At 37.3% G+C, this 26002-nt stretch overlaps 3 protein-coding genes across 8 annotated transcripts; 2 read left to right on the top strand and 1 right to left on the bottom strand.

Moving 5' to 3' along the window:
• Positions 1 to 279: 279 nt before the first annotated feature.
• proser1 (proline and serine rich 1) lies at positions 280 to 9627 on the bottom strand. 2 transcript variants are annotated; one of them, XM_058790400.1, is made up of 12 exons: positions 9083 to 9627; positions 8883 to 8948; positions 8736 to 8804; positions 8543 to 8637; positions 8355 to 8448; positions 8135 to 8245; positions 7951 to 8034; positions 6691 to 6769; positions 6413 to 6505; positions 4039 to 5479; positions 1436 to 1583; positions 280 to 1281 (listed from the first exon to the last, which is right to left on the bottom strand). In XM_058790400.1, exons 1-12 carry the CDS (start codon positions 9125 to 9127, stop codon positions 1156 to 1158), a joined length of 2451 nt encoding a protein of 816 aa, XP_058646383.1. In that variant the 5' UTR covers positions 9128 to 9627; the 3' UTR covers positions 280 to 1155. The 2 variants fall into 2 exon arrangements, with proteins under 2 accessions (XP_058646383.1, XP_058646384.1); XM_058790401.1 differs by lacking the exon at positions 6413 to 6505.
• Positions 9128 to 19185, top strand: vps36 (vacuolar protein sorting 36 homolog). 4 transcript variants are annotated; one of them, XM_058790422.1, is made up of 15 exons: positions 9128 to 9232; positions 10032 to 10119; positions 10362 to 10430; positions 10561 to 10631; positions 10730 to 10844; positions 11054 to 11143; positions 12491 to 12577; positions 12921 to 12953; positions 13058 to 13135; positions 14505 to 14639; positions 15354 to 15419; positions 16327 to 16391; positions 16712 to 16796; positions 18270 to 18346; positions 18435 to 19185. In XM_058790422.1, the coding sequence occupies exons 2-15, from the start codon at positions 10060 to 10062 to the stop codon at positions 18514 to 18516; spliced, it is 1113 nt and encodes a 370-aa protein (XP_058646405.1). In that variant the 5' UTR covers positions 9128 to 9232; positions 10032 to 10059; the 3' UTR covers positions 18517 to 19185. The 4 variants fall into 4 exon arrangements, with proteins under 4 accessions (XP_058646405.1, XP_058646406.1, XP_058646404.1 ...); XM_058790421.1 differs by lacking the exon at positions 9128 to 9232 and adding an exon at positions 9774 to 9792; XM_058790423.1 differs by lacking the exon at positions 10032 to 10119 and having other exon boundaries at positions 9189 to 9232.
• A 133-nt stretch (positions 19186 to 19318) lies between these two features.
• LOC131548811 (thrombospondin type-1 domain-containing protein 1) lies at positions 19319 to 25969 on the top strand. 2 transcript variants are annotated; one of them, XM_058790399.1, is made up of 5 exons: positions 19319 to 19790; positions 20567 to 20686; positions 21959 to 22918; positions 23542 to 23700; positions 23790 to 25969. In XM_058790399.1, the coding sequence occupies exons 2-5, from the start codon at positions 20629 to 20631 to the stop codon at positions 25226 to 25228; spliced, it is 2616 nt and encodes an 871-aa protein (XP_058646382.1). In that variant the 5' UTR covers positions 19319 to 19790; positions 20567 to 20628; the 3' UTR covers positions 25229 to 25969. The 2 variants fall into 2 exon arrangements, with proteins under 2 accessions (XP_058646382.1, XP_058646381.1); XM_058790398.1 differs by having other exon boundaries at positions 20562 to 20686.
• Positions 25970 to 26002: the final 33 nt, after the last annotated feature.

Below are 26002 nucleotides of genomic sequence, written 5' to 3'. Positions count from 1 at the left end.
AATATAACTTTTCTATTTAAAAATAAACAAATAAAAAACAACAATAGCAGCCATCTAAAAACTAATTTCCATAGTCTTTTATAATTAATCTGGTATCAGTGGAATGCAACGTTTTGAATTTGGTTGTGTTTTTCTGTAGTGACTGCCTACGTTGCATCTCATTTTAGAAAGCCGCTGAGGGTTTTGTGGTCATTCTGGAAAGTCCTGAACAGGTGAAAGGTAAAGTGACATTCACTGCTAACCAAAAAATTCTGAATAAAAACAAAAAACAAGATAATCTAAGAAAAGAACTTTTATTTCATGTTGTTAGAACATACTAGACTAAACCTACCATATTCTTTATTATATTTTATAATATATAATGAACATAAACGTGATTATTGTAGACTCTGAGATCTACACATTGTATACATGCAAAATTCATGGTTCTGACCTTAATATCAGCAAAACTGCACAACTGTAAAATTTGTAAGACTAAAATCACTTTGGAGTTGAAAAGCAGCTCCTTTAAAATTTGCAAGGTAACTTAGGAAAATAATAATAATTAAAAAAAAAAAACAGAAAAACTACAGTACAAAGAGCAAACACCTAATTTACCCATTCTCAAAGGGTATTTACATGTACAGTATTTGACAGATATTTGAAGAAAAGGTCAGTTAACTCACTACTTTCATGATACAGGGAAAAACAGTTTAGTGAAATTTAGACACCCACGCTATTCACATTTCCTCTACTGGTGTATATTTAAAATTCATTTTAGTATTAATTTTTAAAATTATGATGCTTAAACAGAGTTAAGCCCTACTACAAACCAAAAAAATAAAAATAATAATAATAATAATAATACTAAAGAATAGTATTCATTCAAATGCATATAACAAACAGTCCAGCCCAGCCCTCAAAAGTCAATAAAAATGATGTTCTACTAATGCAGAGCTCTAAACCACAAGCTTGTCTTGATTAGAGACGTGAGTGTCTTCTACAGGAAATTATTGGAGTAGAGCTGCCACATAAGTTTTTGAATTTACCCATAATTGCGTTATGACACACCTTTTTCCATCAGTACAGTCCAAAATGTTTGTCATTGTTTACACATACTACACACACTAGGTCGTATAGTTTTCCATATGCCTGCCCTCTGTAACTCACAATGAGTTATTGCCAGCCCAGTGGCGGATGCAGGCCCGGCTGCAGAGGGAAGCTCGAGCCAGCGGCTGCAGGGTAGTTTGTGTATCCATTCGGTTGGGGAGGGTAACTGTCAAGCGCTGATGCAGGGCGAGCCTGCAATCACACACACAACATTTGCATAGAGTAGCAAACCTTTCTAAAAAATCTTGCTCGTAATTATAATAGCAAACATAATAATAACAATAACATCCAGCGGCCCTATAATGATCAAACAAAGAGCCGCGGCATCCAATGAATATATAGATACCTGCAAAAGAGCAGATTGCATGGCAGAGTTGTGAAGACCAGAGAGGGCAGCAGGAGATGCTGTCGTAGAGAAGCTGGGCATCCCTGGGGGGAAAGACAGCAACCCTGGGAAAGCTGCACCTCCAGGGGCCTGGAGACTACCAGTTAGCCTGAGTAACACATTAAACAACATTGCATAGGCCTATTAATAATGCTGTTATAATGATTATCTTACTAACATAAATAGATTTCACTTGTTTACTTAGTTTCACAATAATCTGTAATACTAAATTCAAAGGCAACCGTACTTGAAAAGCTATCACACATGTGCTCACTACAATAACACTTTTGACAGCAATTCACATGTGTTATATGTTGCTGACAGACTTGGTAATTTAATCAGCCATATGACCATAAAATATTTTTTGTGGCTATGGTTTACTTTTGACATGTAAACCCATACACATATGGTGACGCGATGACAAATTTACTAGGGATGCACCGATTGTTTGATTTTTTACAAGGCATGTGACAATATGATACGTGCATCCTCCCAAATTAGTAATTCATAAGAATAATTTATAAATCTGCTGCTGTCAACAAAAAGAAGCACTAAGGATTTCCCGCGGGTTTCCGTCAAAATAAAAGCTCCGTCAACATTCATAAATGTTAGTATTGTAACATTACTGTTGTTTTGTTAAATAAAATTAAAAAGTAAGACAATGATAAGGATAATAATTACAACAGCTCTATTAATACATTTATTATAATGTGCACGCATAGTGTTCAAATTGGGATCTGTAATATTTTCCACAGTTTTAAAAGAATTCCCTTCTGCTCAGCAAGGCTGCATTTATTTGCAAGCCTGATTCAAGAAGGGGGTCTCAAAAATGGCCACAAAATATTATTTTACTAACTTATTAATTTTAAGTTAAATTGTGCTTTGTTTGGTATAATGTCTGCTAGAATGTTAAAAAATGTTCAGTGTTAAATAAGTATTTAAATAAATATAAATTGTTGTTTTGTATTAGTATACAATATTTAAAAATAATAATTTATTCCAAGTATTGTCCATTTCATTCATTTAACATTTAATATTGGAGGCATCCAAGTTATTTGACGTATTTGAATTTATTTTATTTTTTGAAGTAACACAATAGTTACTTTCCCTGGTAATTGGTTACTTTTATAATGAAGTAACTCAGTTACTATTTGTGAGAAGTAACTAGTAACTATAACTAATTACTTTTTTTAAAATAACTTGCTCAACACTGGTCACTACAATTGCACTATAATGCTGCTTCTGCCGCTGCTTGACAATAGAGTTACGCTTCGAATTAGGTAGTCTGTCATCAATGACAGTAGCTCATTGGAAAAGGATGGAAATTGCCCTTCATTGTGTTTGCACTAATAAATGCTGCTGCCTGCCAGCTGCAATAACCAATAAAATGTTGTTCCATATTTTTTTTTATAATATTTTATATATCATTTTATAATTTTTTTATAATATTTATTCGTCATAAATATCATTATCGCAAATATTCTTGAAATATCGTGATATAATTTTGAGGCTATATCGCCCACCCTTATTTCACAGTTATGACTTTTTCAATATCTTCAAGGAACGCATATCACTCTGATAAAATGAAGAATAGAAAATATAGACTTTAGACTTTGCAGAGAATTTCAACTAGAAAATGTTTGACATAACCAGTTCAAGAACCCAGTGACCTGCCTTGCTGGCTACTACCAACATAGCCCTCTTAAGGCAAAATCCTGAGACAAAACTTCAAGTTACTTAATACTCATTTGATTCCAATAGGTTTTCCCATTACCATGTTGCTAAGCTTTCAGTACAATTAAATATGCATAAAATACATAACACACAAGCAGTGGATAAAACAGTCCATTAGTGATTTGACTGAACTGTAGTTGTTGATACTTTTTTCAATATTAAACGAAATATACACATAATCAAGCAAAATTATGCTTCCTATATTTTAGAGAAGCCCTTGTGTTGTGGACCTATAATGCTGGCTAAGTAGGCAGCTCACTAGGTTTTGAAACTGTTATTTCCATAGACAATTCAGATTATACGTAATAGTTTAGCACAGGGGTGCTCAGTCCCAATCCTGGTGATCTACCTTCCAGCAAAATTCAACTCCAACCATGCTCCAACACAAATGGGCCATCTTATTAAGATCTACAGGAGCACTTCATAATTATAGACAGATGAACTGAATTATGCAGGTAGGTAGATCTCCAGGAAAAGGATTGGGCACCCCTAGTTTAGCACTTTCTGCTTATTTTAAATAATCCTAAATCAAGGGTAGCCAACTCTGTTCCTGAATGGCTACCATCCTGCAGAGTTTAGCACCAACCTTTTTTTAAATACACCTGAATCAGTTAATTAAATCCTAATAAACTGGGCTCAGGATTTCTTGAAAATAACAGGCAGGTGTGTTGGAGCAAATGGGTTGGAACTAGAGTCTGCGGGAAGGTAGTCCTCCAGGAGCAGGGTTCGCTACCCCTGCCCTAAATCAACCCTAGAATAGTATACTCAAACTTCTCTGCTTCTTAATACTTCATGAAGTCATGAAACATAATTAAATAGAAAAAATTTACCCAGCCTGGCCAACAAGGGCGGGGTTGAAATTAGAGCTGAATGCAGAGGCGAATCCAGGAAGCACAGGAGAAGAGGAGGGAACTCCTGCTGCCGCGGCTGCTGCGACTGCTGCTGCCTGGAGAGGTGCAACGGTGGCTACTGAGCAAGAGGCTCCTGGAAGCCCCATTAAGGAGGACAGCACTGGACTACCTGCTGCAGTGGGCCCTGAGCCTCCAAAACCTGGGAAAGCAGGGTTTGGGCCAGGAGGAAGACCCGAGAACACGGAGGGAGCTGTGGTCAATCCCAGGCCAAAGGGGGAAGGTGTGGGAGCGCTAGAGTGAGCCAGGCTAGAATATACAGATGAGACTGGAGGAGTAGAAGTGGATGGGGAGGAAATGGAGGACTGGGTTCCAGGGAAAGGAGACATTGTTGGAAAATGAGGAACAGGGCTGCTTCCAGATTGAGAGGCTAGAGCTGAGGAAAGACTGTGGAGTCCGGCTACACCAGCAGTGCTGGGTAAAGAAGATTGTGGCGAGGCAGCACCATGGGCCATGCCCATGGGTCGGGCAAGAACAGCAGAGTTAGGCATTACTAGAGAGCTAAGAGAAGGGGTGCCGGAGCGGGAGGGACCTTTGAAAGCGGAAGGAACAGGACTGTTGCTTCCACTACCTCCGCCGTGCCGGGCCATGGAGCTGGCATGTTGCTCGTTAAACAAAGCTCCAACAGGGCTACTCATGGCTGCCTGGGAGGTCAGTCCAGGAGAGGGCTTAGGACTTGGAGCCGCAGGCGCCACTGATAATCCACCAACACTTTGCATGTTGGGAGTGGAGCGTCCAGGAGTGAGAGAGGACATCCCTGAGGGTGTGTAACTACGGATAACCGAATGTGACTGGGTAGAGGGAGTGCCAGGGAGTGAAAGTGCTGACTGGGCATCTGAGGAAGGTGGGTAACCCTTCACTGAGTGTAATCCCATAGCTCCATGAGGAGTCAAGGGGTCACCAGTTGCCCTGGGAGTAGATATGAGTCCACCGGAAGGTGTTTCTGAGCGGGGCGCACCGTGGAATGGAGAAGGAGGGATGCTTGTACTTGGCCCGGGTGTTCCACAGGGTGTTCCAGATGGGGTATGACTTTTGATGACGGAAGGGGTGTTTCGACCAGAAGGGGGCATGCCAGGGTACGGAGAAGGAACTGGTGTGGTATGGCCACTGGAGTTTGAGGCAACTTGGGGAGAGCCAGCTGGGAGAGGAGGCCCTTTGATGACTGAGGGTGAGGGGGCAGGAGAAGGGGAGGGGGTTAGAGGGTTTTGGGATGGGACCATGCCAGGAAAAACCGGAGTGATTGGTGTGGTAGGATGAGGCTGGGAGGTGACTGGAGTAGATGCTGCAGAGTTATGAGGAGAGATAGCAGGTGTGCCGGAGATGTTGGCGGTTGGATTTTGTTGACTGACAGGTCGGCTGTAACCTGAAAATATGAAACAATAAGCACAATGAAATATTAAAAAGAAGAAAGTCCTATGAAATGACAAAGACAAAGGCACCATATGCATTTAAGTTTATTAGTGTTGGATTTTAAAGGCGCATTAGAAAGAAAGCGAGAGAATTCAGGAAATCTCCCAATCCTCTATTTGCACCATAAGATGCATAATGCAGCAGAGCAAGCATTCACGGTCTAAACATGGACTGACAATATATGACATAGCGCCCCCTTGTGATAAAATTAGTTAGGCAAAGTTGTTGGAAACCTATATTAAAGAATTTTCTGGGTTCAACAGAAAATTTCAACTTGTCCCCTAGGTTTGTAAAAAAAAAAAAAACAAGCAAACATCTTGAATGTAGTGAGACACTTACAACAGATTTAAACTATTTAAGGTAATGCCAACAAGGCTTAAATATTATGTGTGTTAATATGAGACTTTCAAACATTTGTGACAAGATGCATAAGAACCTTTCACAATAAGAAAAATTCTAATGTCGATTTTAGGCATTTTACTAAGTCAAGTCTAAAACATTAGTCTCACCACAAAGATTTAAGAAAATTTTTTGCACATTTGTGCTCTAAAACTTGAAAGTGAATAGCGTAGTTTACTTCTATTGCAAGTGCCTTAAAGTAACAACTTTTTTTTAGAACATTACATTCACACACACTCTGGAAAATCTAATATAATACGCATTCTAAAATTTGTGCTCTCTATTATCATCCGTGACATATGGAAATGACCATATTAGCTCAGTTAGATCAGTAAAAGAAACCCCAGAGTTTTAAGCATGATCAAATTGCATGCTATAGGTGCTGCAGGCAGATTTAGAGCATGCCGTGGTGAGGTAGCGTCTACAGACAGCATTGCAGTCACAGCTGTTAAAGGCAGCACACAGCGCTAGCAACTGCACGTTGTACCTGCCGAATTGGAAGTGGCTCTGTAGGGTGGGGGTGGCACATTGGCGGTGATGACCCCACCCACTGACACCAGACCTGCGTTGTTGTACGCACCTGGGCAGCATTCGGAGAAGAGGGTAAGAACATTCTGAATCCAGTCCCCCACATTAACTTTCATATTGCACACAGACACATTGCTGGCATATGCATGGTCTACTGTTTCTTGTACATTAGGGAGATTATTACCCATACAATTTATTCTTGATCATTTTATTCTAATCTGAAGAAAAGGGTCTTACTTGGAGCGATGGTTGCATGTGGCCTACATGGCGGGATAGGGTATGGCACAGGCCTGTGTGGATTGTACGTTGATGGTGACTTGTGGGAAAAGAGAGAAAAAGATGTAGGGTAAACGTACCTATTAAGCTCACATACCCATTAAGCACACTTCCATTTTTGAGATCAGATTATAAAAAGAAAAAAATAATTTATTATCCCACTTGATGTCTTAACCAATTGATATGTTTGTTACTATATACCTCCAATAATTTCAAGTCGATCAGATCACTGCACACTGAGATATGAGTCTCCATGTGTTCACACTGTCTTGGCGGCCATTTTGAAATGTGCGGTTTTTAGATGTTTAAGCCTTTATTTTGGGTAAATTTCACTACTTATTGTAAACTTAAGAGATTAATGTTCTGACTTTTGCATATTATAACCTGGAACTTAGATGTGGGAAATAATTACATTAGATCCAAAAGATAGTTTTAGCAACACAGCACAGATGCTACAGAACACAGTTAGCTGACTAGCTGTATAAGATTGTGTGCTACGCTAATATATTACTTCACAGGCATTACTGGCTTGTACTTTTACATCCATAATATTATAAATTGACAGATTATTGCTGGCTCTGATCTTTGGCAACTAGCATCAACTTCTTCAGACTGTAAATCTGGAAAATCGGGGCAAAAATCGTGTAGTGTATTCCAGCCATAAGAGACTTTAGGTCCACTTTAGGCATTCTACTAACAGTAAGTAACTTTGCAACTACATGTCAGCTAGCAGTCATTAGAGTATGAGTAGACTGTCTGCTTAACTTCTAACACTTTATTTTGATAGGTCCACAACATACAACATACTGACTATGAGAAACTTTGCAAGTATATGTCAACTTATTCGACTAACCCTAAACCTACCCTTACAGTCTACTCTGAGAGTTAGTAGATATGTAGTTGCAAATTAATGAGAATTAGTTGACATGTAGTTACAAAGTTACTTATAATTAGTAGAATGTCTAAAGTGGACTATCGAAATAAACTTTTTGCATTTAATGATGTATATCTTAATTGAAATGCTTTTGTCATTTAAAATAAAATTAAATATTTTTGTGTGAGAGATTAACATTTTATTTTAACAACTTTTTGTACTGAAACCAATATCTCGTGCACTAAAAATGTCTCAATGTAGATTTTGGTGAGCTTAATAGGTACGTTTACCCTAATGTGTTCACTATTCAAGATGACACGATGAGATTCCTGTCCAATAAAACATACCGGTTTGCTTGGTCCAAGGATGCGTGCAGCAATGCCCTTTCCATCCAGGGTTGCATCATCTCCATCCTTTTTGGCAGGCAATCCCTTAAAAGTTCCAATAAAGCCACAATTAATTTGAAAGAACTAAAGGAAACGATATGTATTTACAAGGTATTTAATATATTTATTAAGTGAAGGAGCTTACAGGGAATGTTCCAGTGAGCTGGCTGGGTTTGCCTTTGGGGTAAGGGTTGCCTGGGATCATCCCACAGGATGAAATCATCGCCACTGGAGCTTTACATCCCACCTTACACACCTAAACAAATTACCGACATGTACTGCATTTAAATCCCCATTCATTCAATATAGCCTACACTTGGCCATAATGCACAGTTTGTAAATTCATGTGAACGAGTAAGTTGTACCTGCTCTAGGATTCGTCTTGCACGCTTCTTCTCAGCGAGGTGAGTACGGAAGGCATCCTCCACGGGACGGTAATTTTGGGCATCAGAAATATTTCTGTAAAGCATACATTACATATTGCATTGTTGCATTATATTTAAGTTGTTTGGATATTTCCTGATGTGCATAATTTCTGTGGAGTGTGACTTACAGAGCAATGAGTTCTAGTACAATAATTCTGTCCTTTGAGAATGTGAAACAATTAAGGATGTTTGCAGCCTTCGTTGTTGGAATTGCAACCATTTTCTGGAGGAAAAAAAACATGTTATGCAATTAGATGAAGTAATTTAGCTCAACTAACAAGACTGTAGATGAATAAAATCAATAAGAAACAGAATTCTTACATGTTGCAAGGCTTTGACTGCCTTTACTTGTGGCTCCGCCCAGGAGAAGTATTTCAAAATGTCAATCACCTGAAGAAGGAAGTTTGACAGGTAAGTAGAAACAAGTTACAGCAGAATTTGTTCTCTACTGTTACTACGTCAACATACCTGTTCACTGGAGAAATACCCATGAACCTGCTCTATAGCTTTGATTCGCTGATCTGTCAAAACACACTTCAGAACAAACACAAATTACAGTATTAATATTATCCTCTGTTGCTTACTTAATAACCATAATCAGCCAAACTGATCACAACTGCCTCTTTACAGAGCAGACAAGACGATTTTACTGCAAATATAAATGATACCTTTCTAATTTCGTCCAAGACGATATCAAAGGATTTCTTGTCCATCTTCTCTGTCGATGCTCTGATCACTGTATTGATTACCAGTTCCTCCTACAGCATCTCAACGACGACCCTTCATTCACCTGCTGATGGGATACTTCACGCAGTAACGTTAGTCTTGTTACACTTATTCACAGCATCAATATTTGAATTCATCAACTTTTTTGCAAATTATCTATCCTTTTAGTGAAGCCAGAATCATTTCAGAGAGGTTCAGCAGGTACAACAGAAGGCTGGCGGTCTCTTTAAGTTCAGGCTGGCATCATGACATGAGGAACAACAATAGTCCAGTGCTAAATTCACACACTCCTCAAATGCACCATTCTTCACATATATGCATGTCTTTTATCATGTTTGCACGATTACAAATTTTGCTGACGTGATTAAAGATCATAGTTCACGCGGTAGTTTTGTTTATTTTGATAGATCGTCGCTGTTTGTTGGGGTTTAGCAGAGATGCTAAGGGCTGTAGTTCGTGTGCGACTTCCTTTGTCAGGACCCCGACATGAAAGAGTCTGTTTCTAAATACGCCTCAAGAGGAGTTGACTATATTTCGAAATAAGTGGCTTTTTTTTTGCTAAACTATTTATAATCTATTTTCAAAAAAACTTATATTTATGGTAGTTTTTCGATTTGTCATACATTTTGACAATTCTTTGGTATCAATTTAGGTAGGTATCACATTCTCATAATGGGAAAATTTAAATAAAATAGACATTATTAAGTCTATTTGTATTACTTTCTATAACACACATTAAAAGCAATACGGAGAGTGAAGATCTGAATGGATTGTCGTATTTTTCAAACAGGCGCATTCCCGGACACCTAGGCGGAAGTAAACAGCTTCATGTAAAATATGTTCTAGCTCTGTTATTCACTTTTGTTTTATTATTTTGTTAAAAATGGATAGGTTTGCTTGGACAAATGGGTTACTTGAGATGAACGAAACGTTAGTAATTCAGCAAAGAGGAGTGAGACTTTACGATGGGGAAGACAAGGTATTTTTTTCGTAGATAGTATGGATTCATCTGAAAGTTATGAAATGACAACCATGTGGAAAATACTGACCTGACAATCATGTAAACATTACAGCTAAACACATTTTATGCCGTTTACATGTTGTTTATTAATGCTGTTAGAAAGAAATTGTAGAATTAGAAATGTGGTAATACAAACTACAATAATGAGTTATGCATTACTTGAATAGATAGTGTATATAATAACGTTTCCATATTGACAGGCTAAACTTGATATGGGAGTCGTTCTTCTTAGCACCCATCGCCTTCTCTGGAGAGACCAGAAGAGTCATGTATGCCATCTTCAGAATCCTTTTACTGCCTTTCCAATTTTTTTTTAACTTGTCAAACTTTTCTCTCACTCTTAAATGTCATTTTGCTTTAAATGGAGAACAATGTCTGAAATATCTCATTCCTCTGTAGGAATGCTGTATATGCATACCTTTGTCACAGATCCTATTCTTTGAGGAGCAAGCAGCCGGCATTGGAAAAAGGTGACTGCATTTTAACATCAGCATGCAATTAATGCATCTGACACGCCCTTTATTAATCTATTTTATAAAAAGAAACTGTTACCTTTTCAACCCTGCAGTGCCAAGATTGTCATTCACCTGCATCCGGTCCTGGAAAATAAGGAGCCAGGCCCCTACCAGCACAGCAAGTACTCTTATATAAAGCTGTCCTTCAAGGAACATGGGCAGATTGAGGTCAGTAACTGAAGGAGTGATGTCACAAATATTTCAACTGAGATGATGCTTAGATTAATTCTGCTTCCACGCACATGGAGCTTATTACTCCACTAAATCTGGCTTAATACAGTTTGAAGCATGCACTATAAGCAGTCATGACATTTAGAGAGGAACGGAGCAGAAGTGTTAGAAAGGTGTAAATATCTTGTTTTGTGTTTGGTGTGTAGTTTTACAGACGTCTAACTGAAGAGATGACTCAGAAACGATGGGAGAATACACCTGTCTCACAGCCCATCCCCACAGGAATAGCACCTAAGGTTAGCGTAAACTGAATCTTTGAATGATACATTAACAACTACATTTTGTTATATTATTTCTATTCATTTCTTTTTTTTTATATAATAACACATTTTATTTTGTATATATTTATGCATTGAACAGTTATTATAATTATCCAGTGTCATTTTAGTATTTAAATGAATATTTATTAGTATATTCTAATTATTTATATGATTTTATAATATTTATTAATATTTTGGATGATCTTTTATTATTATACTTTTAAGTTTCATTTGAATTTTAGTTTGTTTTAGCAATTGTGTTATGTACTTTAATTATTTTAATTAGTTTAATTTTAATATTTCTATTTGGCTTTCAATTTAAATTAGTTTTATTATTTAATTAAATAACATTATTCATATTATTATGTCAGTTTTAGTAATTTTACTAAAATAAGTTTTACTGAAATAAGTCAGAATTATTTTAGTACTTCAACATCAATTTATTTATTTCAGTTAGTTGCCAAAGCAACATTTCTAATTTTATTTTTTTTTCATCAGATATTTATATTTATATTTTTATTTCAGCTTTAAGTTGCAAAAATAATTGTTTTAATAATTTTAGTTTTAACTAACAATAACTGTAGCTATATATATATATATATATATATATATATATATATATATATATATTTAAAAAATATTATTTTGTGAATAGCTGAATAATGTAAGCATTAGAAATTTATATTGTTTACAATTAATGACATGATTTATTTAAATGATTTTGATTAATTTGAGTTTAATAAATTGCTAAAGCTTTTAAGCTTTTATGATTTCTTACCATATAAATAACTAAGTCGCACCAGCAACAGATACAACTGTGTCAGCAATTGGGAAAATAGCATTAATTATTTTAAATAAATATTCATACTGGTGGCGGCTAGTCAGTTATCTACTCTGGGGATTTGATGACACTTCAGAATAAAATAAATATTTGTGAATTGCCAGTTAATTCTGTTTTGAATAAAAAAAGATGCATCCTTATTACAACCTCAAGGTGGCACTGTAATAATGTTGCTTGCCATTTGTAATTTGTGATATCGTGCTGTTCAAATATTTACAAAATGTTGTTTTACCTTTGATATGTTTTTTTAATTATATATTATAGATATCATGCAACATTTGTATAGCTGTTTTTTTTTTAGGTTTGTATCTTGTAAAGAACAGGCCATGGCCCTGAAGCAGTAATCCCTGGGCAAACCCTTTCCTTCCTGTTCCTTTGTTATATTTGTTTGCACATTTTTTTTTTAGTTATTGTTTGTACGTGTGCATGTTTAACAGAGCGAGGCTCATTTTTTTTCTCTCCTGCTCTCTGTGGTTCTGTAGGCAGGAAGAACACGCGCAGTGGGGATTGTGGGTATTGAACGGAAGTTGGAAGAGAAAAGAAAAGAGACAGATAAAAACATTTCTGAGGTAAGAAAGAGAAACAGACTGACAGGTAGTCATATCTAACATACAGCACTGGGATACCAGCCTGAGATAATCAGGAAAGCTGTGGGCGCCATGGCCCCCTTTTAAGGGGCCACTAATGTTGAAAGAAAGCGGGACCCTGTTTTTAATGCCAGATGACCTCATAGCTCTGATTAGCTTCCTGGCACAGCTATAATGGAAGATAAAAAGAGAGTGCACAGCGGTGGCATATCCTGTTAGGTGTGGGCACGCCCTCTGATTTACAGGTGATTTTGGCCCTTGATAAAAGAGGTGTTTTGGATATCATTCCTTTCATGTTTCTGTTCTAACATCTCTATTCTTTCAGGCCTTTGAGGATCTCAGTAAACTGATGGAAAAGGTCAGTCACTCAGTAGTTCGGTGGGTCGGCCTGTTACCCTTCACAATACAGCCACGGTCAAGTTTATCTGTCTTGATTCAGCGAATCACTGTCTTTCCCTGCAGGCCAAAGAGATGGTGGAGCTCTCCAAATCCATCGCCAACAAAATCAAAGACAAACAGGGTGACATTACAGAAGATGAGGTGAGCTTAAAGACCCTGAGGGGCTTGGTTTCTGAAGCACCAGTGTTTCATCATGTGATTGGCTGAGATATTTGACATTAGCCAATCATTAATCAAATACTGGATTTTATACATTACTGCTCAAAAGTTTGGAGCAGTACGATTTTTTTATGCTTCTGAAAGAGGTGTCTTATGTTGAGAAATCCCTTCAATATGATAATACAGTAATATTGTGAAATATTATTACAAGTTTTCAATTTGAATATATTTTCAAATGTTTGTTTTTTATTCATGTGATGGCAAAGCTGAATTTTCAGCATCATTGCTTCAGTCTTTAGTGTCACATGATTCTTTAGAAATCATTCTAATATTCTGATTTGCTCAAGAAACATTTCTTAAGCATTTGATAATTTTCTTATTATTATCAACTTTGATAACAGTTTTACTGATTCATATTTTTGTGGAAACTGTGATACATTTTTTTCGGGGTTCTTTGATGACTAGAAAGTTCCAAAGATCAGGATTTATTTAAAATAGAAATCTTTTTAAACAGTGTAAAAGTCTTTATCACTTTTGAATAATTTAATGCATCCTTGCTGAAAAAAAAAAAAGTATATATATATATATATATATTTTTTTTAAAGTTACTTCCCACATTTTTTAAATAGTAGTGTATACACATATGAACTTGTAAGAAGAGCCTTTTTATAAGGCTGTTTCCTCCTCAAAGTCTATTACTGCTTTGATCCTGCTTAAGTTAATAGGCTTTCTTAGATTACATGTAGATAACAGCTGTTATATTTATTGTTATAGCTAAATGTTTTGATTTATTTGGCCTCCATATGCACAGATATGCTTCTAAAAGGTTAGATATCAGTCCTTCTATCTTCAATAAAAAAATACATTTGATTATGTACCTTTGTGTCGTGTTCTCTGGCTCATTGGAGTGTCTATAAATCCAAAGCTTGGCAAACATTGGCAGTGTAATCCACACAGAGCTCAGAAATCCCGGTCGCTCGCAACATACACTATGTACAGGGGCATCGAGGGCAAGGAAATGAGACAGTGACATAAATAGTACCTAGAACTGAGTTGAAAAGCAGCCAGGATTGAGATCCACCATGTTTCTTAAGTGCAGCATTGCATCCAAATAGACAAGTATTTATTGCACAGAAAATTACCAGTTGTTACAGAAGTCCACAATCAGATCTAAAAATGAGTTGATGTGTTTTGTTCCATCTGTAAAAATTTTGAAGTTCACATGCTAAAACTGGAATTTCTCAGCATTGATGGCAGCCTATAACAGCCAGGCTTGCTCATTTTTCTTATATTTAGTTAGTGTAGAGCTGCAATTAAATTTGTGTTGTTTGTTTTGTTTGCCATCTGACAGACTATCCGCTTCAAGTCTTATTTGCTGAGTATGGGTATAGCCAACCCAGTGACCAGAGAGACACACGGCTCAGGAACACAGTACCACATCCAACTCGCCAAACAGCTGGGAGACATGCTGCAGGCCCCACTAGAGGTAATAAACTGTGTGTTTTTATATATTTCTAATGCTTATCAAGCAGCTTTGCATGGCCACCTGCATATATATACACAACTGTTCAAAAGTTTGGGATCAATAAGATTTTTGATTGAAAGAAATTAGGAGTCAATACATTTATAATGTTACAAAAGGTTTCTATTTCTGGTAAATGCTGTTCTTTTGAACATTTTGTTCATTAAAGAATCCTGAAAAAAATGTGTTACCGTTTCCACATAAATATAAAGCAGCAGAACTGTTTTCAATCCTGATTCAATTCAGCTTTGCCATCATATATTAAATTATATTATTTTATTCTGAAAAGTCATTAAATATATTAAAATAAAAAGTTATTTTAAATTGTAATATTTCACAATGTTACTATATTTTTGTAAAAAAAGACTTTATCATTTTAAAAATTCTGACCAACACCAAACTTGTGAACAGTACTATTTAGGTGTGGCAATTTCATGTTTTGTCTTCACATCTGTTTCTTCTCATTATGCAACTCAAATAAATATTTCATATCTATTTGTTGATTTAAAAAAAAAAAAAATTTGCAGCTTATTAATTACTTATGATATTGTAAAGTTAGCTCATCATTATCTGAAAATGATCACCTTGTTAAGGTTTACTTTGCAGTAATAACCAGATGACTATACATTCCGTCTTACTTGGCGATATTATCTTCTTTGTTATTCTGTCTCTCTATAGGAGCGTGGAGGAATGATGGCCCTCACTGAAGTGTACTGTTTGGTGAACAGAGCCCGTGGTATGGAGGTAAGATGAAGCTGGACTCATCGGTGTGTCTTGTCATAGAGTTAATCAGATCTGATCCTGATCTCCTTCCCAGCATTAAGAGTGAAGCTGATGATGGCACAGCCATCTGGAGAGTAGAGAGCAAGCTCTCACTTTAAATGCGGTTTAAATGGTTTGCATCTATCAGAATATTGACAGCAAGGTTATTTCAGGTTCTAAAATGTCATGTGGTATAATCCCCAAAAACCTAATGATATTTATGAATTAATAATCCAAAATATTTTGGGGAGTTTTGAAAAACACCACCATTCAAAAGTTTAGGGAAGATCAGATTTTTAAATGTTTTTGAAAGCAGTCTCTTTTGGTCACTAAAGCTGCAGTTATTTTGCTCAAAAATACAATTAAATTTTAAAATAATCATTTTTATTACAGTATTTTAAAACGTGTATTGTCATGTAATAAATAATGTAATTTGTTCCTGTGATGCAAAGCTGTATTTTCAGCATCATTTATACAGTGTCACATGATCCTTCAGAAATTATTCCAATAAGCTGATTTGCTGCTCAAGAAACATTTCTTATTATCAATGTTGAAAACAGTTGTGCTGCTAAATCATTTTTGTGGAAACCATGATTTAAAAAGTTCTTAAAACATTCTAAATATCTTTACTGTCACTCTTCAACTGAATGCACCCTAAATAAAAGTATTATTTTAAAGTATTTCTTTAATAAAATAATCATAATGACATTTAAAAACCTTTTTAATGTGAACACACACTTTAAAAAAAGTGTAAGAGAAATATCTTTCAGGTTATTTTTTTGAAATATACATAAATATTTATGTAGTTCTGTGGTGATTTTTTTTTTTTAAACATTCTGGATGGATCTTTTCGAGGCGTATAATCTGTCTTTCACAAATTTCTTCACAGCTTCTCTCTCCAGAGGACTTAGTCAATGCCTGCAAGATGTTTGAATCACTGAAACTTCCTCTACGGTAAGGGTGTGAGCATTTTTATTTGTGTGTGTGTTTGCGTGAGTAAAAGTGAGAATGTGAATGTGTCTGTGTAAGCTAGTCTTTGTAGGCCAAAACAGGTCAGCGTGGGATCGGTCAAGCCACTTCCTGGCAGACTTCCTGTTTTCAGGACCCATGTCCGCCCTCTGTCTGTTGGCTGCATTTTCCACCTTTCAAAAGAAAACAACTATTTGACTCACAAACCACAATTAGGTTGCATACGATTAGATTACGAAGCAATGATATCTTGTTGGGTTCTTAAGTAGTCAGCAACATAAACATAATTTCTCTTTCCGTGTCAGGTTGCGAGTATTTGACAGCGGGGTGATGGTGGTTCAGCTCCAGTCCCACAGTGAAGAGGAAATGATTGCCTCAGCTCTAGATAACGTGAGTGCCGTGCCATCATATTCCCCCATCTGTGAAATCACTTATGTGGCCATTCAAACATCATGCAGCAACTTCCTGTCATGTTTAATTACAGGTTTGTAGAGTGGAAATTGGATCAGATTTATAACCACAAACTTGTACAGCCAATTTCTTCCTCTTCTATTAAATGGTTGTGGTTAGGAAAGTGAGAGAAGTTTCCGTTTCATACTCCTAGAAATTGCATGAAATGAACCACCTTCAAAGTGCTTTTGGACAAGACACAGCTAGCAGATGTGATTGGGGGTGGTGTTTTAGGTCAAAGAGCTGGAATGAGAGGCGTATCAGATTAGAAATTTCCATCCCTGAAGAGTCCAATACAGATGTGGTAAAGGAGAGGAATGTTAAAAAAAACAAAACAAGCATATTTGAAGATCATTTGACATGAGTTGGCAATTATTGCTCTTTTCATATTGAATCAGCCATTAAATTTGGTATATACAGTAGCCAGGTGAATCTCACGAAACAAGTCAAGATCACACCTGGGTCATATTTTGCAATGAAATAAGAATAATAAATTAGATTTGGCTTAAATAAAGCATATTTTAGAACAATTAAAATATTTTGCAATGTAGAATCATTTGAATAAAAATTAAGCAAGTTTTCCACCAAAATTGTTGTTGTTGTGATGCAAAAAAATTACAAAATCTCATTGCAAAATTTGAAAAATGTTAATTGAAAAAAATTTTTTTTTTAATTGCGTATGATTTGGAAACATTATTATGATTATATAGAATTTAATATATATTGATACTAGTGCTATCAAACGATTAATCATGATTAATCACATCCAAAATATAAGTTGTTGTTTACATAATATATGTGTGTGTGCTGTGTATATTTATGTATATATAAAAACACACACATGCATGTATACATTTCAGAAAAATGTTATGTATGCAATATATTTATAATATAAATTATATGAATATAAATATATGCATGTAAATATTTTCAAAATATATACTGTATGTCTGTGTATTTATATATATATACATAATAAATACACACAGTACCCACACATTTATTATGTAAACAAAAGCTTTTATTTTGGATTAATCATTTGAAAGCAGTCACAGCACTAATTGATATAAATACAAATCGAATGAATTTCATTTGCATGTAATTTATTTTCTTTAAGAAAAATAAAATAAATAAAAATGCTTAAGTGCATTATTATCATGAGTATTTTGAGCAAGAAATTTGCTTAATTGTCATTTAAAAAATGAAATTCAAAAATAATTCATGAAAATTCCTTTTTTCCTTTTAATTCTAGTGTGAGAAATTTGCTTTATAAACTCACTGTGCCACATTTATCTAATCGAAACATAGTGTTGTATATTTTTAGCTTTGGCCATACCCCCAAACACAGAGCGGTGGTTTTGGTGGGCATCCATCTGGTTTAATTGAGGTTTCCTTCTCTTTTTCCTCTCCCAGGTGTCTGATAAAGGCTCCCTCACAGCCGAAGAGTTTGCCAAGCTGTTGGGACTGTCAGTTCTCCTTGCTAAAGAAAGGTACAGGAGATATCCTTTTCCTTATTTCATCAATAATTCATCCCTCAAGTGTCTTCTCACTATTTTGATGTATTGCTCTTCTTTTCAGGTTGTTACTAGCTGAAAAAGTGGGTCACTTGTGCCGAGACGATTCGGTAGAAGGTCTGCGTTTTTATCCCAACCTGTTCTGACGCATGAAGCCGATATGTTATCGAACCCGGCTGGCTCTTAGCTCCCGCTGGCCCTGGATCCCTCTCAGAACTGATAACTGATTTGCTGTCGCTCTGGGCCCAAGTGGGCACCTATTTTCCACTGTGTTTGTCAATAGGGTCTTTCATGAATGTTGGTTAAGATACTTGCATACGTTACAGTGTCTTTTTTTCTTTCTAACATGTTTAGTGATTTCCACAGCCTCTAATGAAAAGGGGATGACAGAGGATGCAGAGGACAGAGTTTGTTGTTGAAATGAGTTATGTTGATATTGTGTGTGACTCCAGCACATATTCAATGCTGTCAGATTGTCCATATGTGTGCATTACATGCGCATCAAACTGTAGTGTAAACACATGAGAAAGAAGGAAAGGAAAATTTTCTATTTAAAATTAAAAAAAATGCCAGAATAACCAGATAATTTGTCAAAACATCAAACTAATTCAGTGACACTTTTGTTGAAAGCAATCTGCTTTTCCCCTTATGGAAGCACGAAGTCTTCCATACTTATTTTGGACTGTTGTGTAAAAATAATATTTTTAGAAAAGCATTTTCTGTCTTTGGGTTTTATTTCATGTTCATTTATCTTTCTTGATTATTTCTAGTGTGTTATCACGTTTCATTCTGCTTTATTATATCAGATGCTTCACCAGCGTTGTTTGTCTTTTATGGCACTAATTGGTAGTACTGAGGAATTATGTTCTGTTTTTCTAAGGTCTTTCCATGAAAGCATGTGAGCCAGTAATGACAACTGCGATTACAACGAGTAGACTGTTCCTAAATGTAGTTTAATATATTAATTAACTTAAAAGTTTGCCTGAAATGCCAAGCTCATCTTGAGACAGACCTCCCCATTGTGAGGAGATTTATTGAGGAGAGGTTTTTTATTAAGCAGATGATTCACCGTCAACCTCTGACATTTCTGTTTGGTAACATACTATAGTAGCTAATTGGCTGTATTAATAGAGCGCCTTGGATTCACATTGAAAATGTATAATATGTACAATTTGTTGGCTAGACCCAAATACTAAATAGATTTTTGTGGAGACCAGACCGCATCCTAACTTAATTTCCCTAATATCGCCGGTAGAGGAAGTAAGGGAGCGCGCGTTCACTGTCGCTCAGTCTGGAGCGTACCTCAGAGTGTGACGTTCATTCATTTAACGCTTAAAAACAAAACTCACGGTAACGTGATGCCTTTCAGCCCGACCAGGATACAAGAACATAACGGTATTCATCCGACTCGATGTCATATGTAAGTAAAACACTTTTATCATCTACCTCTATGCCTTTATTTACCTTTAATTTTAGCATTTAAGTGAAGGCTATCGACAGGCTTTGTTTATGCCTGTAAGAATTGTAATGCATGAAGGGGTTTTTTATTTTATTTTGTATAAGTTCAAGAGTACAGATATCTGGACAATATGAGTAGTAAGTTTACAACATAAAGTAACAGGAATTTGAACGTTTTCAAATGTATTGTGCCCCAGCAACATTATAGCATTTCTATTCATACATTTATTATACAGAATTTTATTTTATAATAGAATAATAGTATGTAGTATTTTGTAATAATTCTACATTTATAATAAAATATAATGAATAGAAATTATGTTAATATACAATGTAGCCTATATTTATATTTTCTCTATATTATCTATAGAGATTGTGTATATTCTTTATAGGCAGGCTATTATTTATACATAACTGTCTCAAAAAACTTAACTAAAGCCAGAAATCTTTTTTTTTTTTTTTCACCCATAACTAAGCCTTGCTCTATGTTTGGATAGATAATACAAATCAAGAAAAGCCATTAAGTGTTAGTGTAGCCTATATATGTATGCACTGAATAGTGTATGTGCTATGTGTTAAAATGTGAGATTATCAAGAAGATATTCAAATTCATCTTTCCACCTTACCAATTGATAGTCCAGTGAAAGAGTCAGGTGATTGCCAAAACAAAAAGTGTGGTATGGAGAATGAACATATTCATATCTTGTGTCTTATTGAATTTTATCTGTGTCAGGACAGAGTGAATAAAAGCGGATTGGGGTGATGTGGACAAAGAAAGATAAGAGGCCGCAGAAGTCGGAATGACACAGGGTTTTCCTACAGCGACCCTATTTGTGCTGCTCTTCCTGATGGGATTTGGTGAGAAGATGTCCTTGCATTTTAAAGAACAGTTTATCCTGGAACTTAGTCAAGTCAACTTTATTTGTATGCCGAAGCAGCTTTATGGAAAATCATGCTTTAATGCCGCTAGTATACAAACCATAGGTGACTGTGGCAAGGAAAGGAACTCCAAACCTGCAATGCAACAGGTGTAATAAAAAAATGTAGTTCTCATTACATCCGCAGGAATCATGGAAACAGCACAAATGTTCAGTCATATAATCCAATTTTTCTGCTTCTCATGCAAAATAGAGTTTAAATGAAGGTTAGTGAAGGGCAGTTTCAAGTGCACCGTGGTGAATTGAGTTCAGTTGGAGAGGAAAATGGAGGGAGGGGGAAGGGAGGGTCACTGACTTTTCCTGCACTCTCTTCCCCTGGATGTAGTTGTTTTTTCTGCAGGAAGTGACCCACACACACAGCATTTGTAAATCACAATGCCTCCTCAGGAATAGACAACAGTACTGTGCAGCAGTAGAACTTGAAAAATTCTGTGAGAACTTATGTTTCAGTGTTGCATTATTATTAAATATAACGTAGTAGTATAGTATTTACATATGGCTCCGAATGCACAACCTTAAATCTACAGTAATATTAGAGAAAAACCATAAGGTCTAATCTGGGTCTGAAAAAAATGACCATTTAAAATGACCAATTTAGTTGAAGTCATGACCTAGTGGTTGGTGTGCTGCGTCACAATGGGCTGTGGTGCATATACTGGCGATGGTGAGTTTTTGCATTCTAAAGAGCACATTCCTCCCTTTTCTCCATATTATTTTCTGTCCTACAGACAGTCACTGTTAATAAAAGTAGCAGAAATGCCAAAAAGAAGAGAAGTTTTTCTTCCAGGCCTGTAGTTGGCAGTCTTCTAATGTTTTTAGCAATCAGACTTAGTTTTATCCTGGCAGAAAATAAGAGGGGCAAAAAACTCCTAAGCCAGAGAAGGACCACTACCATAGAGACCACCTAGAAACCACACAGAATATTTGTGTAACTGCATAAAGGTCTACATGCTAACAACCACTCAGAATCCATAGCTAAGGAAACCACTCACCCAAAATCATGACAATGAGTTTAGCATGGTTCAGTATCACTCACATTTTCTTTAGCTACAGGGAGTAGATGCATCACTCCTGGCCACTTTATGCTACTTGAGGGAGCATAGTAATAACAAAGATCCAAACTGTTCATCAAATCAAAAAAAGTTTTAGGTCTATTCATTTGATTTTAATTTATATTTTCTTTCTTGTATAGCAATGGCTGGTATCCATCTCTGGCCATCAATGCACATCGCCTTGAGCAATGCCAGTGTGTTTGTGGATTACAGCACTGAAAGCAACTTCACTGACCACAGGCTGACAGTGTCATTGATTGACATGGACAGGAATGTTACAGTACTCTCCAGGTCGCTTCCCTTTAACCAATCAGAAGGGTCACTGGAGTTCAACTGCTCTTGCTTCCTGTATGCAGGTAATTTCAGATTCCGACTGGAGCAGAAGCACAACCTTGGCGTGTCTAACAGGAGTGCCATCTGGTGGTGGAGTCCAGTTCTGCATGTGCACTGGCCCACCTTTCACCTGGCTGTGGATCGTGGCAGCAACAACCGGAGCTCTAATGACTTTAGGATTGGAGTGTACACTAACGACAACTTCCATCCTTGTTCTAGCAGCAAAGACTCAACTCTCTTCCTTGACGTTAGCTACCTGGAACAAGTCCAGGTAGGGAGGAACACCTTTGAGAAGATGCAGAACCGGATAAGACACGATATTAAAGTAGTTAAGTCACAGCATCTGGAGATGCCATGTGCATCACCTCTGACAGAGCGTGGCTTCATCCAGATTTCTCTAAAATCCCCTCACATCCAGCAAGACATCAAATCCTCTGGTCCTCTTTACCTGTCCAGCATCTTCTCTTACAAGCTTTTTGTGGATAACATTTACAAAAGTGGCTGTGAAGGAGCCGTTTCTGTTCGTCGAATCGCTCCTCCCTGTACGGTCACAAATGGAAAAGTTCTGCTTTATAAGGAAGAGAGTAATGACATGGCTGTTCCCTCTCAACTAGCCTTCAATTTCCTCACACAAGGGGAGAATGAGACTGAGTTTAACTGCTCCATCTTTGACCCCGGCAGGAATAAGTACTGCTTCCATTTCACACTCGTCTACAGTAAGGCTCCCAGTTTAGCCCACACCTGTGTGATTGTGCAAAGACATACAAGTGAGTCTGCTTTTATCTGTTGAACATGTACAAAAAATAGCTAATTTAATGTGGAATTAGTAGCACCACTGATTTGTTCTTAATTATATGTTTTAGGCCTGACAGAATCACACTAGGTTGAATAAAGCAACCTAAATGCAAACATTCCTAATTATTTTTATTTGCTAATTAATTTGCTAATTTCACTAATTAGTGGGCATTTATCACTATTGCTGTTGTTTATACTTAGGATTAGTGTTTTGAACCCCAAACCCAGGGGTGTCCAATCCTACTCCTGACCGGCCACTTTCCAGCCAAGTTTGCCTCCAGCCCTAATTAAATTTACCTGACCAAGCTAATCAAGGTCTTCAGGATCACTAGAAACGTCTTGGCAGGTGTTTGAGCTAAACTCTACAGGAAAGTGGCCCTCCTGGAGCAGCACTGGACACCCCTGCCCTAACCTCTAACCCAACATATTAAACTTAGTATTGCAACCAGCTAACAGTTACCCAGAACACTCTGAAAATGGATTTTGATAGGAAAGCATCATATACATTTTCTTGAGACAAAATTTACATTAATGTATAATACAATAAATATTTTTCATGTATTTCTTCTCTCTGATATGTATCATTGCTCTAAAGGAATGTGGGGACCGTGGCAGCCATGGAGTGGTTGTAGTGTGACATGCGGAGAAGGGGTGCGAGAGCGTGTTCGTGAATGTCTGCTGCCCTCTAGTGGTGGGATGCAATGCACTGGCATGGTTAGAGAGCAGTCACACTGTTCACTAGAAGATTGCACTGGTAAGCAGTTTACTGTTTTTATCTATTTAATTTTTTGTTTTCGGAACAAATTATTTCAGAAAAAAACATCCTGTTTTTTCTTTATGTAGAGCAGCTTCCACCTCCACCCCTCACCCCTCCACCAGCTGTGAACTCACCCCTAACTGGGAATCTAGTGGTAGTGGCGGGGATCTCCCTGTGCCTGGCTGTGATCCTGGCCACCATCATTATCACAGTGTGGAGAAAACTCTGCCGTGCTCCAAAGTGCAGCTCCATGCGCCGTGGCTCTCTGCACTCTCCCAGCGGTCGGAAGAACTCTGATGAGGCTTCTATCTGTGGTCACAGCATACAGAGACCCAGTTTCTCAGAAAGTCTCCAGGCAGCTCCCCTCCAGAAGGGACTTACCTTGCCTGCAAAGCAGGGACCTTTTGACCGAGGTGTGTTGGCTCGTCAACAGAGCATGTCCCTTCCTCTTCCCCTTTCTCAAGACCCGGAGAGGATGTCTCCCTCTGGCCAAAAGGTGCTTCCACCTATTTTTGGCTACCGCTTGGCTCAACAGCAGCTCAAGGAGATGAAGAAGAAGGGCTTAAAAGAGGCCACTCAAGTCTACCATGTGTCCCAGAGTCCAGTCGACGACACCATGCTAGAAGCAATGGCTTCAACCCCAACTGGTCTAACTCCAGTGCCCCAAGAACTTGACAGCCCAGAAGAGTCAAGCAGCAGTCACTTCCGCATAAGGTCTCCCTTTCCAGAACCCACGTGGCCTCCCAAAAACAATGCTTTAACAGACAGACAAAAGGTGGACTTGTTGCTGAGTCCCCGGAAGTCTTCATTCAGTGCCAGCTCCCATCGCCTTGAGCGTACGGCAGACTGGGTGGAGATGGTAGAACGCAGTAGACTGCCAAACTCCAAGAATCCCAACTTCAGGAGAACTTCAAGCTTCCATGAGAACAACCAGAATCAGCTTCCCCCGTCCCGACCCTACCGAGAAAGAAGCATGACCCAGGTGACTCCTCGCCAGCTACCAGAGGGGAGCTGTAGAAGCAGACCTTGGGAGCATACACTTCCTGAACTTGAGGTCTGGTCTTGTTCCAGTCCTAGAATACCTGATAGCTCAGTGGACCACAGGAGAAGACCATGGGTTGACACTCCCCCATCTCAGTCAAACTCGAAAGATTCAGTTCCAGTGACACCAATAAAAGAGCCCTTGGTGGACCGTCATCGCATGGCTCGAAGCCCATCTTCAGCACTGGACCGAGCTGAACGGGCAGAACAGAACTGGAGCAGAAGAGGTCCTTCACCCATCCAGAGGAACATACTAGCCAGGAAACTACGAGAGGCTAATTCATCAACCTGCCAAAGGCAACGCAGTTCCACATTTTCTACCTCAGAGCAGCGCAGGGGACGCTGTCGTAGCCTTCCTCTCTCTGCGGACTACAGCAACTCCCCGTATAGTCTCACAGAGTCAGAGCAGCACATGATAGACATTTCTGGATACTTGGGTGAGGATGATGGAGTAGAGGTTTTGACTATTCATAAACTCACCTGATCAAACCTGTGTTTCTGGGAGGTTCCTACACTCTGCCGAAGCAAACTCAAACTTAAAAATAAAAATCTTAATAGAATAAAGCACTTGTTTTTTTAATAGTAGGAGGTTATTTTTGCTCCATGTGGACATGCATATCAGGTTTTGTTAGCTCTTTGTATTATATTAATGTTTTCAAGACTTGAAATGAAACCTATGATCAATTCTCTTTTTATTTATGCGGTTTTGACTATTAATTTGAAAAAAAGCCATTTTGATCTTATGCAAACCACCGTCATGGACTTTATACAGTATCCATTTCACAAGAATATTTTGTACACATTTGGATTTGTTTGTACACTGGAAAATGTAAATTCTCAGGTTTTTGGAGAACAGGTGAAAATATACATACAGCACATTTCTTTAATGAATGTTTGTTTTACTGTCAACCATGTTAAAGACACACAATGTAAGATAAAATAGTTTGATACAAAATTTTAATCAAGACTTTCAGTATGTTTGGATGCTGCTTTATTATGGTATGCATACTGTATGCTATTGCATGCAATGCTGTATTATTATATTTACCCTTTTACACAAATAATAATAAGCATAGTATTTTACTTAATATCAGATCGTAATTGTAATATGTAAGCCAGTGTGTTTATTTGTATTACCGAGATAAGTCTTTTCTTTTGTCCCTAAGATCCTTTCTTACTTTTGGCACATACCTTGTAAATCTTATAGTTAATACACTGTAAAATACACAAATGTGCATGATGAGACTGTTTAGCTGTC

Source organism: Onychostoma macrolepis, chromosome 10, assembly GCF_012432095.1.
Source record: "Onychostoma macrolepis isolate SWU-2019 chromosome 10, ASM1243209v1, whole genome shotgun sequence".
In the NCBI taxonomy this organism is placed as follows: Eukaryota; Metazoa; Chordata; class Actinopteri; order Cypriniformes; family Cyprinidae; genus Onychostoma; species Onychostoma macrolepis.
Note: the sequence above shows the minus strand (reverse complement) of the source record. Positions and strands in the feature narration are given on the sequence as shown.